Genomic DNA, 16,435 nt, shown 5'->3' with positions numbered 1-16,435 from the left:
TCGTGTTTGTTGCGGGGCGATCGCATTGCGCATGCGCACAGGAGGCCATGTTGTTGTAGTTCGGTAGTGGGACTAGACCTTCGTATCCCACCGCTACTGTATGTCTCAGCAATCGTCGCCCCCCTCCGGTTTATGACATCGGAACCTCGTTAATAAACAGGTGGGAGCAAACGGCGAACCGCACAATGAATTTAAGTTTGGATCTGTCGCGGAGGAACCCCCAGGAGGACTTTGAGCTGATCCAGAGGATCGGGAGCGGAACGTATGGAGATGTCTACAAGGTACTGATCTATCAACACACTGGCCCTATCCCCGAGCCTAGCAGGATACTTACCTAGACTGCACTTCCAGTCATCATGTGCGCGTTATAAATGTTCGTTACACGCCCAAATGTACTGCCCACTTAGGAATTTGATTAGGGTTTGACACAGCCACTGAATTTGCCGATGTAACCAGTGCTTATAAGAAGACAACAGATGCGTGTTTATATTGGACGTGAGGGTATCTGTGTTTAAAGCAATGTTGCATCTCCGATATTGTGAAATATAGGCTCTGGAGATCGTTTATTTTATAATAAACAGGGCCCAGCAGCTCTCTTTTGCTACAGAGTGCCAGCGCAGGGCTGTCAAAGCCAAATCCTTTATGCTGCTGTGAATTATGTGCCATAAACAAGGAGAGAATAGACCAATTTGCTGCAGACAGCCCCAGAATGAACTACACACTAGCAGATGGTCACTACCAAAGGCTGCTGTCAGGGACCTGGGGCAAGTGTTTTCTTGTGTAAGCTAAAGATAATGCTGAAAAATTGGAATGAGCCTAATCAAGCTCCGCGTTCTTAAGAAATAAAAAACATGTCCAACTTCCTTTGCTGACAGGAAGTAGCTGATCTTTAAATTGCAAATGTGTTTTGCCCACAACTATGTCCATCCTGTTTGTTCATAATTGTTCCCTCTTCCTGGGGTTTCATGGTGCGTGGGTGAGAATGTGTGTGTGTTTGTGTGTGTTGGGCTTCTGCCTTGTAATTCACACGTGTTCATTCAAACAGAACTTTTCCTGAGATTGCAAGACTAGTCTGATTGCATTATAGGTTGAGAGTTTAGTGGGTTCATCTATTGCAGTGGTCTCCAACGTGGTGTCCGCCAAACACAGGGCTCAACAATAATGCCCAGGACAGTCGACTAATATGTGACTATATCGTCAAGAAAATTTTATTATTTGCATGTGATTTAAGCTTTAAAATATTCAAGTGCAAAGAAAACTTAATTTGGTCCTTTGTACTGAAATATAAGGCATCGCATGTTTATACGTTTTTTATCAACAACTAGCCATCGCTTGCAAAAAGGTTGGGGACCGCTGATCTAATGTGCATAAGATCTAAGACCAGCCTAGACAGACAATGTTTTTCGACCACCTCTACAGAAAGGAGACTTTAGCCAGACTATTCACCCACTTTTACCTCTAATATCAGAATTGAGTCTGACGTATTTTTTTTAAATGGTTGATTATTAAAATGTTGTTAACTCGCGTATGAATAGCCTTATTGGAGTTGTCAACTAGATATTTTAATAAAGTAAAGGAGCTCTAAGCTATTTATTACAGGGGAGAGAAATGCCTCATTGCTCATGGAGAGGCCCTGTGACTGTGTTTGTGTGTATATCCTGAAAGTTCTCTGATGTGTTCCCCTTGTCTTCTATTTGTCAGCTATCATAGCATTGTAAATAAATATACATATTTTAGAAGCCTCTGTTTTGCCAGTAATGTTTGGAAAGCTGAATGAAATGCCATTAAAAGACAAAGTGGTGGAAATTCTCTCTCTCTCTCTCTGTTTGTGATGACATCATCCCCACTTCTGCTGGGCAGACAGATGTCTCTCAGTTCAGTCTTGCAGACAAAGCCATTGTGTGTCTCTGTGTGTATGAGCATATAAAATATCAAGTGTGTGTGTTTCACTAAATCCTTTAAAATATATCCTTAAACAGGGCTTTCACAATATGAATGATTGATTATTAAATATTAAATAAACAGCTTTATTAGTTTATCATAATTCCAGATCTAGAGACAGGCAACACGATTCTCATATCTCAGTTTTAGGATGTTTAGGACTTGCTCATGCTCGAGACAGTATTTTCTGTGACAGTCACTTTAACTTCAAACAAATAATGTAAAATATTGATTAGACCATATAGGTCCCTATGAACCATTAGACACATTCATATGCCTGGAACATTCCTACAACCAGCAAATTAGCATTTAATGCTATGGCTTGAACGTGCTATTCCCGAGCAACTGAGCACATAAGAGCTTTAAGTTTTCTTCTTTCCGTTTCCAGGCTCGTAATGTCAGCACTGGAGAACTGGCTGCTATCAAAGTCATCAAGCTAGAACCAGGTAAGCTGTAACCACCTGTAGATAGCTTCCCAATCACTGGCCATTTCCATATGAGGTTAAACATTACTTCTGTGGTGTGTTCGTGCATATTGTAATTAGAGGCATCAGAATCTTTCACGGTTTAGTAGTGAATGACTGTTTCCATGTTGATTGATTCACAGGAGAGGACTTTGACGTGGTGCAGCAGGAGATTATTATGATGAAAGATTGTAAACACTCAAACATTGTGGCATATTTTGGCAGTTACCTCAGGTACATATACACACAGAAACCCCATAAGCAATTTACGTTCCACACCAGGTAATCTAAAGCATCATCTTCTGCATTAAAGGTCCAGTGTGTCATTTTTGGGATGATCTATTGATAGAAATGCAATATAATATACATAGCTTTGTATTCAGAGGGGCTTAAAGAGCTTACACAATGCAGAGTTATGTTTTTATTACCTTAGAATGAGTTATTTCTATCTACGTACACCGTGGGTCCCCTTGTATGTAATTCTCCATTTTCTGTGAGCCATCGTAGTGTTTCGAAAGGGAGGGATGGAGTGAGCGGTCGGTTGTAATTCGCAACCTTACCGCTAGATGTTACTGACTAGACCTCAGTGATAGTTAACGCAGAAATGATAATTCTGTCTTCATTTACTCACCTTTGAGTTTTTCCAAATCAGAATAAATGTCTTTGTTCTGATGAATACATGATATTTGGAAGAATGCTTCTAACCAAACAGTTCTTGTCCACCATTGAATACCATAGTAGGAGAAATTGGACACTGTTGGAAACAAAAGAAGATATTTGGAAGAATGAAGGACAGCAAACCGTTCTGGGGCACTTTTGACTATCATTGTAATTTTTCCTACTATGTTAGTCAATGGGGTCCAAGAACTGTTCGTAAAGCAATTTAAACAGGTTTGGAACTGACAGAATTTTCATTTTTGGGTTGTACTATCCCTTTAACTTTCACCCAAATGTTTTTAAATTTTTTTAACTAAACTGTAATTTTATCCATTATTTATGGCTTGATATATATAATATGTTAAGTCCCCAAATAGTGCATTCTGAAAAGCACATTGTTGCTTCATCTCAGTTCTTAAATAGTATATTTACCACCTGTTAAAGGACATAAGTTGTTATGACTAAAAGGGGTTTAATAGACTTGATTAATGGATGTTTTAATGTGTCTATTTCAGGAGAGATAAATTATGGATCAGTATGGAATACTGTGGAGGCGGTTCACTCCAGGATATTTACCATGGTAACCATTGTCCACTGTCACTCAAATATAATCCAAAACAATAGTGTACAATGTATTTTTCTTCTTGAACTTTTGTATTCTGCAATATTTCTCACATACATGTATGTTTATATCTGTATCTAACAGTTACCGGGCCCTTGTCAGAATCCCAGATTGCATATATGTGCCGGGAAACACTGCAGGTATATGCACTGCACGTCAAATTTATTGCCGAAAAATACTGTAAAGGATTAGTGCTAATTTGGCTTTTGTTATCTGTACATTTCAGGGTGTTTACTATCTCCATAACAAGGGCAAGATCCACAGAGACATAAAGGTAAAAACTGGGTGTCCACAAAAACACCTAAGGGAGACATTACTCACATTTTTGCTAAATGCGCTCATCTAGGATTTGTGGAGGTAATAAAGAAAAAACTTTAGTGGGTCAGTAATGAGACTCATATTAGGGGTCTCCTCGGTTCAAGGGTTGTGGTTAACATGTCACATTTTGGTTTGTAGGGAGCAAATATTCTGCTAACAGACAATGGCTATGTTAAGCTAGGTAAGGAAACTCCTCACATGAGCAAGTTTACATTTATAAAATACAAACTAATTCCTTTCTCACACCTTCTGTCTGTCTCCCTCCAGCGGATTTCGGGGTTTCTGCTCAAATATCAGCCACCTTAGCAAAAAGAAAGTCCTTCATTGGAACTCCATATTGGTATGGCAGTCGTCTCCTCATACTGTAATATTCATATCATAGACTTATTATAGCTTTTAATTTCACAGTGGAGCATGTCATTCTCTGTTTGTAGGATGGCACCTGAGGTGGCAGCCGTGGAGAGGAAAGGGGGCTACAATCAGCTCTGTGATATTTGGGCTGTGGGCATCACGGCTATTGAGCTAGCAGAACTGGAGCCGCCAATGTTCGACTTACACCCAATGAGGTGTGTGCCCCGTAGCTTGTTTTGATTAGATGACCATGGAGATATCTGCGGCGATAGGTTTTAGCTTTTGCTAAATTCATGTATTCATATTTTGGTTAGTGTCATGTTTTTAGTTTACAAGAGTTTTGTCTTGCTAAAAGTATTAAATCTGGTCTACTTTGCAAATTCTTTTGTCCAGGACAATGTTTTCTTTAAATGTTTGTGATTCCCTCCCTCAGAGCACTATTCTTAATGACTAAGAGCAACTTCCAGCCACCCAAACTGAAAGATAAAGTCAAGTGGTAAGATTATGTCTCTTTGTGTGTAAGTTTTAAAAGAACAGTTTGTAATTGAATGACAGCAGTTTTAAAAGTTGATAAATTCAAACTCCTTTCATTTGTCTAATGCAGGACAAATAATTTCCATCACTTTGTGAAAATGGCTTTGATTAAAAATCCCAAGAAGAGACCCACCGCTGACAGGTTACTGCAGGTGAGTTGCACCAATTCTTCGGATAACATTTCTAATTGACTTCGAAATCGTTCGGTTATGTTTCATAACACGCCTTCTTTGTCCACAGCACCCATTTGTTACTCAACCTCTTAGTCGCACTCTTGCCATTGAGCTTCTGGACAAAGCCAGCAACCCAGACCACAGCTCACACAGTGATGCAGAAGAGGATGACATTGACCCAGAGGTCACACATTATCCTACTCTTAATTTAACTACTGGGGAACTGTGATAGGGCACTGATTTCTGATTGGTTGTTTCTTTAGATTTATATCCTAAATGAGGGCAGGCTATTGGCTCTGCCAGCTGGCAGGTACCGGTGTGGTTTACTCACACTGCAGTGTGTTTGTGAACGCATGTGATTTGAGTTTTGAGTGTAACAAATAATGGCAGTGATTTGCAGTGCTGTCTTGAGGAAATGTGTAAAAAAGGTTATGATCTGAATAACAGAATTCAGAAATGAGTGAATATTACAAATGTTTTAGCTTGACATTAAAACTTTATGTTTGTGTGTTTGCAGTCTCCTGTCTCTGTTCCGCATCGAATCCGCTCGACCAGCAGGAGCTCACGAGACGGAAAGACTCTGTCTGAGATAAACTGTAAGTCATTCATCGAACAGCCTCTCGACTTACTGAACTGTAATGAGCACAAGACTTCTTAGCTGACTTAATCTGATGTGTGTGTGTGACTCTCTTTTAGTTGATAAGGTGACGTTTGACCCGCCTCTGAGGAAGGAGACGGAAGCACATCTTGAGATGGTTTGTGACATGGAAGTTGCTTTGTTGTTATTTGACCTGGTTGTTTGGCTCTATTTGTATGACTTGCCTTTCTTTATGATTCACGTAGGATCTGCCGTTAGAGTCCCAGAGCATTTTGGGAAATAACAAGTGAGTTTATTTTTTGCTTTGTCAACTTTGTCCTATATATGCTACATATTTTTTCTTGACAAATAGGAGTGTTTATTAGACTAATTCATCAAAATAAATATTTGGGCTGGTTAAGGGTTCACCTGACCCTAATGATTCCTTAAAGCTGCAGTTTGTAACTTTTACCTCTACACTTATCTTTTTGTGGTAAAAAGGAAATAACAAATTTCTCCCAAAAATCGTATAAATCATTGTTTAAGGCCCGATTCACATATCGCATCTAAATCCGCGCGGAAAACGCGAGCCGCACTGCGTTCTCCATTTTTTCCAAAGGGCCTGGATTTTGCGGTCTCCTGTCGTCGATAAGCAACCATGGGGCACGATAGCCGTTGAGACGAGGAGATATAGTATGGATTATATGCACTGAAAATAACTTGCAATATATCTGCGACTAGATTTAGTTATGCTGTGATCATCTGTATCCATCTTCATTGAGCTTGTCTATATTGGCTGATTGGTTCTTGTCACATGACAAGTGATTGGCTTTCATCTCAATGCGTCGCTGACACGGCTGAAAGAAAGGGCGCCCCCTATTTCCGTGTGCCTGCCGTCTACATTTTAAATAACGAAAATGCGCGCGGAAAAGCTAACCTAAGTTTTGTGTAATGATTTTTTTGATGTACTTGCTCAATAATATATTTTGTTTATTTTTCTTACAGTATATGACAAGCCTTATTAAACTTAGCAAAAAACTTAGTTTTCTGAATAAAATACACTTGTTTATTGTGTATGTGTAACATGATTTCTCTCTCTTATTTATTACTTTTTAGGAGTCTATTAAAATCTGTTGCTGAGGAACTTAATCAAAGGTACTGCCACTTTTGATTGGTCTGATCACGTTTGCAGATTCGTGTCCTCTGCTTTGCACTAAGAAGTTACACCCAGTTATTAAGAGAGAATGTGGGTCACTGCATTCTTGTGGCTGCTATGCACTTTTAGCCTCACCCTCTTCATCTCTCTCAGGGGTCATGTGACACATTTAGAGGATGAGGAGGAGGATGAAGGTGATGATGATTTGCAGTAAGTGAGAGGAGAATGTGTTGTGAGATGTGTTTTGTTCCAAACACACCCGTGATCAGTGTCTCACTGTTTGTTAGTGTGAAATTGATGCAGGATTTGCTCGGTTTGTGTCGTGTTTCTGGTTTTTAGTGCTTGCTGGTTCAGATGTGCATGAACCTTGTAAAATGTGTTTGTGAATTGATTCGTGTGAATGTCAATTGAAACCAACAGAGTTTAGTTTTTATTTTGCTTTCTTGGCTGCTTAGACAAATGAATGTAATCACGTATATCCTGTAGATTATAAATTACGCTTGCTAAGGTATTAGTGCTGATATGTTTTTTGAGGTTTGCTTAAATCCCTAATCCTAAGTGTTAAACTTTGGAACGTATTTTGTCCTGCATCATTTGTGCTATGGATATGAATGAACGATGCTTGTTCTTGTAAAAAGATTTGTGCGTATACTTCTTCAAAGCAAGCAGACTTTTTACCTGGAAACATATTCTATGGACTTACGTTACAGAATGGATTTGAGATATTTCTCAGGGTTGCACAATATTAAATGCGATAACTTATGTTATGCAATATGCAATACAATAACGTTTGTAAATGTAAAAAAATAAAAAAACGCAAATTGCATAATTTTTATGAATTATAATTATAATCAATTATTATTGTAAATAACATATGAATAATGTACCTGAAAAACAGATAACAGATTTTAAAAAATCATGTTTTTGTTGTGTTATCGTGTTTTTAAATGTTTTTTTATTTTGTTAGTTGTAACTGTGAACAGTGTAACTTAATTTTTTTGTAGTTATTATTATTTTATCAAAATTACCCAACTACAGTTTGATTGATATTACTTGAAATGCACAATATTTTTTATTTTGAACATTAAAACAAATATTTATACATAGCTTTGCATATTAACTCTTCATATATTAATTCTAAATAAAAAAAAAGAATATATAACTTCTACTCGTTTTCTACACGTCTCTTCTATCTATATCAACCTAGATCTTTTACTATAATAATTTTTGAAAGTATTGAATTAATTTAGTTATTACAACCATCCCGATATGCACATTAAGGATATATTTGAAAAGCTTGTGGAACCGTAGATTGTAGAATTGTATATGTATGTTGTGGATTCGGATTTGTATTTTTTCGTCAGTTTAATTTGACCATCTGTTTTGGTCTGCTTGTAATTTTGTGATTAGCTAAACCATCATAACTATGCCAGATTTCAATTTGTGTTTCTTCTGTTTAGTGGCAAGATTAAACTTGTGTGTGAGCATATTAACCAGTAATTGTGATTCCACATTACTGTTCTGGCTTGCCAATCCTTCAGTTTATTGGCATTGCGAATGAGGCCTGTTTGTCGCCTGATCATATTCCTGTGTGTGTTTACACTATCCAAAAAAAACCTCCATGCATCCGTATTCTGTGTTACCATATCCTGATTGGTGATATTTCTGTAGATCATTGTGACAGGCTTTTTTCTGCATTTGTGTGTTTCAACAGTTGTAACTCCACATCAACCATGAGGCCTAAAGTACCGCCCCCTCTACCACCCAAGGTAAAGGTTTTCCTATACAACACATGCTTAATTTCTGCCTTGGCAAAATCTCATGAATATCAGGGGACAATCATTAGGATTTGTTATTTTTTATTATCTGACAGCGGCAGCACAACATATTATTATACAATGTACATATGTTTATATATGGCATTAAAATCTCACACTCTCTTCTTTTATTTCACATCCTAGCCGAAGTGTGTATCTCCCACTCAGAGCAGTGCGGCTTCAGAGGACAGTAGTGGAGAGGGAACTATCAAGCGTTGTCCACCTTCTGCGAGCTCCATCCCTCTTGCGCGCCCGTCTTCCTGTGTGCCCCCCAGACCACCACCTCCTCGTCTGCCTCCACACAGACGTGGTAGTCTAGGTAACAAATCATCTGAGTATGCTTGCACAGAGCCAGCAGGGGAAGATGGGATATATAAATTCTGGGAGTGGCTTCATGTTGAACCACAGGATGAACAAAGTAAGCTGAGAACTGCCCACTTGAGAGAACCTCTCCTGTGATTGGTAGACAGCTGTGACAGTCTTCCTGAGTTCCATGTGCTTGTAGCTTTCATAGTTCACCCAAAAATGGTCTCCATTGACTTTCCATAGTAGGAATAAAAATGACTATGGTCAAGTCAATGGGCACCATTTTTGGGTGAACAATTCCTTGAACATGATTTAGAGCATGATTTAGATAGGCCTGTGTGATAAAGTAGTTAGAATTTCCCATGGTTTAAGAAGTAGTTAGATTGTTCTGAATAAAGGACAAGTATGCTTTTATTCAAATATTCTTGTGTGCAGGCAATGGAGTGACTGTCCCTGAGAATGGAGAGAGAGAACGGCTGGCTTCACTTCCTGCATCCAGTTTACAGGTCTTTACATTTCTGAAAATGTTTTCGGGTATTACATTACTTTTACGTATTTATTAAGGTTTATGTTTCTATTTTTTTGTAGAAACCTCTCAGTAATGGTCTTCCTCCAACCCCTAAAGTACATGTGAGTCATCCAGCCTTCATGTTCCGTCTATCTTTGTATCCATCTTTCTTTTACACACTTTCTCAATCTCTCTCCTATTCTGGAATGACACAAATGCCATAGCAACCTCAGTAGATCTGGTTCTCCTGACATGATGTTGATCTTTCTCTCTGCTCTTCAGATGGGAGCTTGTTTCTCTAAGGTATTTAATGGCTGTCCACTGAAGATACACTGTGCCTGTTCCTGGATAAACCCAAACACCAGGGGTGAGATTCAGCATATGCAGGGTTTATCCATAAAAAACATTATTTTTGTATTTATGAGTTCCTTTTCTGTCTGCGCTTCAGATCAGTATCTGATTTTTGGAGGGGAGGAAGGAATTTATACCCTAAATCTAAATGAAATCCACGAGAGCAGCATGGAACAGGTAAATACTGTACATTCATATGGTAATGTATGCACGCTCCGTATCTCTATCCATAAAAGGGTCCTTGGCCTGCTTGAAGACCCCATCTTGTCTGCATTTTACCTTTGAGTTTCATCTGCGGATTTTGTGAATAAAATGATGTGGGATTATAAATAATGTTTTGTTAAAATCTCCTGCAGCTGATTTCACGCAGGTGCACATGGGTCTATGTAATGAACAACTGGCTGCTCTCTATATCAGGTGAGAGGGGAAGCAATATAGAAAAGAAGGATTACGTTTGAGGATTAGACTAATGTAAACATATGCTCCACAGGTAAAGCATCCCAGCTATACTCGTACAACCTGACGGGTCTGTTTGAACAAGCTCGGCAGATGCAAAAGTTACCCGTCGCCATCCCAACGCATAAACTCCCAGACAAAATCATCCCTCGGTATGAACTTAATAATACATTACATACATTTAATTTTACTTTACTTATTAGCCTGCTTGAGCAAAGAGGCTTTCTGAACAAGGGTGGTAAAAGAAATGATTATTTTTAGCATATTATTGAACAAAATATGTGATTTGTACTTCTTCTTGAATCTGTTTTTCATTTTGCATTACAGTGCTGTCATTTTAATACATTTGAATACCTTTTTTCAGGAAGTTTACTGTGTCCAATAAAATACCAGATACAAGGGGATGTCAGAAATGCTGTGTTGGTCAGTACCAACCATATGTTTATATACAGTATATACACTTTACATTAAGGTTTTATTTGTTAAAATTAGTTTATGCATTTGTAAACATAATCTAACAATGCACAATACTCCTCCCCCCCCCTTTACTAATCTTACTTCATGATAATTTTAGCATTCACTAATACATTTTTGATATCAAAAGTTTACAAAAGACCCAGTGAACTAACATGGACGATTGTATTTATATTAATTTACATTAACAAACATGAATAAATGCTGAAAAAAGATATTACTTGTTAGTTCATGTTAGCTAATGCGTTCACTGACTAAGTGTTACCAAACGTCAAAAACTAAATATCTTTGCGTTGAATAAGAAAATATTGCACAAATCCATTCTTAAAATGTAACATGCTTATGTATGTGTGTGTTTGTATAGTGCGAAACCCATACACGGGTCATAAATACTTATGTGGAGCTTTCCAGTCTAGCGTAATGCTCTTTGAATGGGTGGAGGTCATGCAACGGTTTATGTTAATAAAGGTGAGCCCAACAAATGCATTAAGAAATGTAGAGAAAGGTGCATCCATGCATAAGAGTGCAATCATGTACGTATATCTGTGTCTACTCAGAGTGTAGACCTCACCCTGCCATGTCCATTAGAAGTCTTTGAGATGTTAGTGGTTCCTGAGCAGCATTACCCGTTGTTGTGTGTGGCAGTCAGTAAAGGAAGTCACCCTGATCAGGTGGTGACATTCGGCACTGTCGATCCCAACGCTGCCAACCCTACTTTCACAGAGCCGGGTCAGTATCAACTGCTCACTTTGTCAATGGATTGATTTACTCTGTGTTAAAAAGTTTTTTTTGGAATTGTTGGAATGTTGCTCTGGGGTTTTGAGTGAATACCGGTTTTCTTGTGTTTCCAGAAACACCTCAGACGTGTGTGATTCATGTGACTCAGCTGGAGAGAGACACTGTTCTTGTGTGTCTAGATCGTGAGTAAATATGATTGTGTACAGTTACACACCCAAATACAGTAAGCCCAGCAATTCAAGTTGATATGTTGCTTGGCCACCATGTAAAGCTTGCCGTAAGGAGCTATATTGTTGTCGGATGGTGGTAAAATCTCTTTAGCTTCCTGTGGCTTATTCCTGTACAGAAGTACATTTGACTCTGTTAATGACTCTGAATAAAGCTCTCATGGTTGCTAAATCAGTGCTGAACCTGTAGCACAGACTTTTGTTCAAACATGTATTTACAGTAATTATAATTTAACTCGTGTTCCTGTTTCAATTGAAGCAAGTCATTACTTGTAATAATTTCTTTTGAAGGATGCATCAAACTGGTGAATTTGCAGGGCAGACTAAAATCCAACAGGAAGTTGTCGACTGAACTCACTTTTAACTTCCAGATTGAATCAATAGGTAAGCATTATACAAAAAACCTCTCACAGCTTTATATAAGGGTTCTGTTGAGTTTGTTTTATGTTCTGTGGTATATCTTTTTTATTGTTCTTGTATACATATTGCGTATTTGTATGCTGCAGTCTTTATTGTACTACATGTTTGCATTTTTGTTTTGTATGGATATTTTTAGCTCCTGCAAACCAATTTGCCGTCAAGGGATATAAATAAAGTACCTTTCTGTCTGCCTGTCTATATTTAACAAGCGTTGTGTTTTTTTTAAGTGTGTCTTCAGGACAGTGTTTTGGCATTCTGGAAGCACGGAATGCAGGGACGAAGCTTTAAAAACAGTGAGGTGTGTGATGTCATCATTTCTGATTCATGACAGTATGTGTGTGTTTATGATAACTGAGGTGTGTGTATTATTATTAACTAGGGGTGTAACAATATATCGCAGTGAACAAAATGAAGAAAACCGTATTCTATGTATTAAGATATGTTTCGTGTGGCAATATATTTTTTAATTAAATATATGTTTATGTTAAAATTCAGTTTTATTTTTCAGTGACAGATCTATCCAGTTTTTATTTGTTTACATAAAATGGTTGTTGTCGATAAAAAAAATCTGTCATTTGAGTGTCAGTTTCATACTTTAATGTCTTTACATGCTGTAAATCGTGATGCTATCATAAACCGAAGCCCAGTGTTGTGTATCGTATTGAATTGTTAGCTTAGCGTATCGTTTATACTCTCCGCATAAGAATATCAATAACAATACTCTGTTGTAGATTACTCAGGAGATTTCTGATAATACACGAAACTACAGGCTGCTGGGTTCAGACAGGTGAGAGATCACCAGCACACACACCCATACCGTGCTTATCAAAGCTGTTCTGATCATTTCTGTCTCTTTCTCAGAGTGGTGGTGTTGGAAAGCAAACCGACAGATGACCCGACGGCCCAAAGTAATCTGTACATCCTCGCGGGCCATGAGAACAGCTACTGACAACACACTACATTAACAAACACTACATGATACACACTACAAAGTTCATGTTACTGAGACATACACCTCACGTTCATTTGTAAAGCTACTGAACATAAGACAATATGACGAAACACTACAGATACTGTTGAATGAACAAACATTTCAAACACTATGGATTAAGGTTGGCTTCACACCAAAATTTTGGCTTTGGTACCAGCCCCTGGTATCTCAGTATTGACACTAAATCGATACCATGTGCTTGATGGATTTGGATATTCTGCATTTACTAAGCTAATCAGTTAGATGTACATGAAATCTGTCATGTATAGGCAAATAAATCCTATCTTAAAATCTAGCAGGATGATAAAATAAACAACATAGAAGATAGAACTGTTAGAAGAACACATTTAACTTAATTTGCTCAATGGATAGAGATATATGTGAATGGCACTGTAAGCCAAACTTAATATAAGAACACCTAATTTGCTCTTTGTCGGCCTTGGTTATGTTGCAAGAGCGTGCAAAGCATTTACTTATGAAATGTGTCCCTGCCTGTGAAAACCCAGTCATTTTTTATGATTGACTGTTTTCTACATTAAATCGTCCTACAAATAATGTAAAGTACATTCTGTGAAAATATAACATTGATTACTTTAATATTGACTGAGTGAGGCCATGTCAACGATTGAAATCATAGTGAAATTAATATTTGATATCAAATGTTGATGCTTGATATATGTAATATGTAATAATTTTCACATGCAGGGTCACACATTTTAAGCAGGAGGCTGCAAAATTACCAAAATGTTGGTATTGTACCAGTTTGGTACTTTTGTCATTTTCCATAAAAGCTTCCAGATATTTTTTAATACACTATAGAAACAATTTAATACACAGAACTAGTGCACCAAAACGGTAATACACACATGCACAACAGTCATCTAAAAATCTAAACATATAGCCTGTTATTTACCTGGCATGATTTGCAAATGTAAGGCCATCTTGTTAGCTTCCTAGCCGTCAGTACTGCAGTAAAAAACAGCTTCTCTCTGTGTCAACTCCAAATCGAATCATCTAACCACCCTTTTCTCTTTTGGTCTCTCTCTTTCTCCTGAACCAAGTGAGTTATCCTATTTTCCCACCAGCTGCACATTTTCTTAACAGCACAAGATCAGAAAGTGGTGCTTTCGGGCAGCTGTTTTTATCGGCTCTTTCCTAAATGGTAGACGTGATTGTCATCACATAGATGTGCATTTGAAGTCCATTTAGGACAGAGCCATAAATAACAAATAAAAATCAATTTGAAGTTCTATTTGAAACTCTTACAGTTCAGCTAATAGAGCTATTTACACTTGAGTTGTTTAATATGAGTCATTTTCTGTGATGGCTTGACTACAATCTCCAGAAACTAGGTAGCATGGTATCTTATACTGTCTTTTTGCTGCCTCTCATGTAATTCAAACTGAGGAACACAGAACGTTTGTTTTGACCTTCACAATGTTGCACTGATCTGCCGCAGCATTTCACATTGATGAATTTAAAGGGACAGTTCACCCAAAAATACATATTCTGTAATCGTTTACTCACCCTCAAGTTGTTCCAAGTCTGAACAATGTGACAAAGATTTGGAAGAATGCGTGTAACCAAACAGTTCTTGGCCACCATTGAGGAAAAATAACAATGGGAGTCAAAAGTGCAGCAGAACTGTTTGCTTTCCTACATTCTTCAAATTATCTTCTTTTGTGTTAAGAGAACAAAGAATTATCTAAATAATTATTTTCAGTCATTAGTGGCCAAGAACTGTTTGGTTACAATTTTTTTTTCAAATCTCTTTCTCTGTGTTCACCAAAACAAAGAAATTATACATATTTGGAAACAACATGAGGGCGAGTAAGAAATGACAGAATTTTTATTTGAAGGAACTGTTCCTTTAAGTGCAGGCAACATAAATCTCAACTTTGAAACGAAAACTATTAGAACATGTAACAAAACAAGTACTATGGTAATATGGAAACAATGTCAGAAATTCACTTTTACATTATGGGCAATTAAGCCCGTCCTTTGGATTCGATTTTGAGAGGTATTTCCAGCTGCATGCTTTCCAAACCAATATAAATATAGTCTCGTAATTTCAAGTCCCATGCTTGGTTTTAGCAATCAGTCAAACCTTTATTATTTAATGCATATTGCATTATTTTATTTTATTGTGAAACTAGACCAAATAGATTGATCAGATTTGTCAATGCGTAATGAAAATGAAAGTAATTTCCGACCCTGCATGGCACAGTGATCGTATCAGATGGTTATACCTTGGTACTGAGTTATTACCATATTCATTAACCATGGTCTTAATGAGGTACTTTAAAGTACCTCAAACAAATCATGCTGTTTGACCTTGGTGCATGTTTTAAAATTAATGGAATTATCATGGTGTATATTCAGAAATTAATTGGATTATAATAATATGATTGTCCCTTTTTGTAAGTGTTGGAACAAATCCTTTCTAAAACTGTAATCTGTGAAACAGCATTATGTTTAGTCTATTGTCTTGTGACCTACTCTTTAATGGAAATGGAACAATTGTAAAGACCTGAAAGATTGTTTATTTTAATATTTATGCAGAAGAGCCAAGTTTATGTTACCAAGCACTGTTATTGAAGGTTTGCACAATGATTTCTCAGATACACGTGTGCTGTGTGTGTGTGTTGATCAGTGAGTGCACACTTCTGCTCTGTTTATGATGGGGTATCACAGACAGATATCTGTAATGCAGACAAACGCTATTTATCAGGCATACTGTAAATCTGAACACAATGTCACATGAATGCAGTATATGTAAATATGAAAGTGAAGGAGTTTTTAGAATGTAGCTGTCCGTTAAGATTCATAGCATTTCATCAGTTTGTACGATGTATCTATGTAATAGATGTTTATTCAAAGTAACAAAGTCATGTTTTGTTTAACTGAATGGGCCATTTAAGCATGTCGTCTCTACCTCTAACATGCCTTCATAAATCTTATATCGGATAATGCTCTACTAGACATTTTTAAACCTTGGTCACTGTTAAATGTCTGTGTTACAGCTTTTGATTTCCGGACGTTTGGCGGACCCGGATAAAACCATGTCGCATCTACAGTAACATACGGTTAAAAATACCAGCAAATTCAGAAAGCATCTTCATTAGTTTGGCGACACATGCCCTGCAAATTCTCGCAAAACAAACACAGATATGCGCTGCAAATTCTTGCAACACAAACACGAAAACGCGTTGCAAATGCTCGCAACAGAGTATTTGTTGCCAGTATTTGCAGGGCATGTGTCGCCAAACTTATGAAGATGTTTTCTACATTTGCTGGTGTTTTTTCTATTTGCATGTGTTTACTTCCGTTGCAGCGCTGTGACACCTAGCGGCC

At 37.6% G+C, this 16,435-nt stretch overlaps 1 protein-coding gene across 1 annotated transcript; it reads left to right on the top strand.

Moving 5' to 3' along the window:
- Positions 1–11: 11 nt before the first annotated feature.
- On the top strand, positions 12–14,982 carry map4k3b (mitogen-activated protein kinase kinase kinase kinase 3b). The gene is made up of 32 exons (XM_079458324.1): positions 12–281; positions 2,330–2,387; positions 2,549–2,639; positions 3,578–3,642; positions 3,769–3,824; positions 3,911–3,958; positions 4,141–4,183; positions 4,270–4,342; positions 4,437–4,568; positions 4,787–4,849; positions 4,958–5,039; positions 5,128–5,244; positions 5,578–5,656; positions 5,757–5,815; positions 5,904–5,944; positions 6,754–6,792; positions 8,508–8,562; positions 8,755–8,929; positions 9,352–9,422; positions 9,505–9,546; positions 9,707–9,791; positions 9,873–9,952; positions 10,132–10,192; positions 10,266–10,383; positions 10,596–10,654; positions 11,070–11,173; positions 11,263–11,434; positions 11,557–11,625; positions 11,962–12,054; positions 12,318–12,388; positions 12,822–12,877; positions 12,952–14,982. The coding sequence occupies exons 1-32, from the start codon at positions 186–188 to the stop codon at positions 13,037–13,039; spliced, it is 2,541 nt and encodes an 846-aa protein (XP_079314450.1). The 5' UTR covers positions 12–185; the 3' UTR covers positions 13,040–14,982.
- Positions 14,983–16,435: the final 1,453 nt, after the last annotated feature.

Source organism: Barbatula barbatula (genome assembly GCF_947034865.1).
Source record: "Barbatula barbatula genome assembly, chromosome: 6".
NCBI lineage: Eukaryota > Metazoa > Chordata > Actinopteri > Cypriniformes > Nemacheilidae > Barbatula > Barbatula barbatula.
Note: the sequence above shows the minus strand (reverse complement) of the source record. Positions and strands in the feature narration are given on the sequence as shown.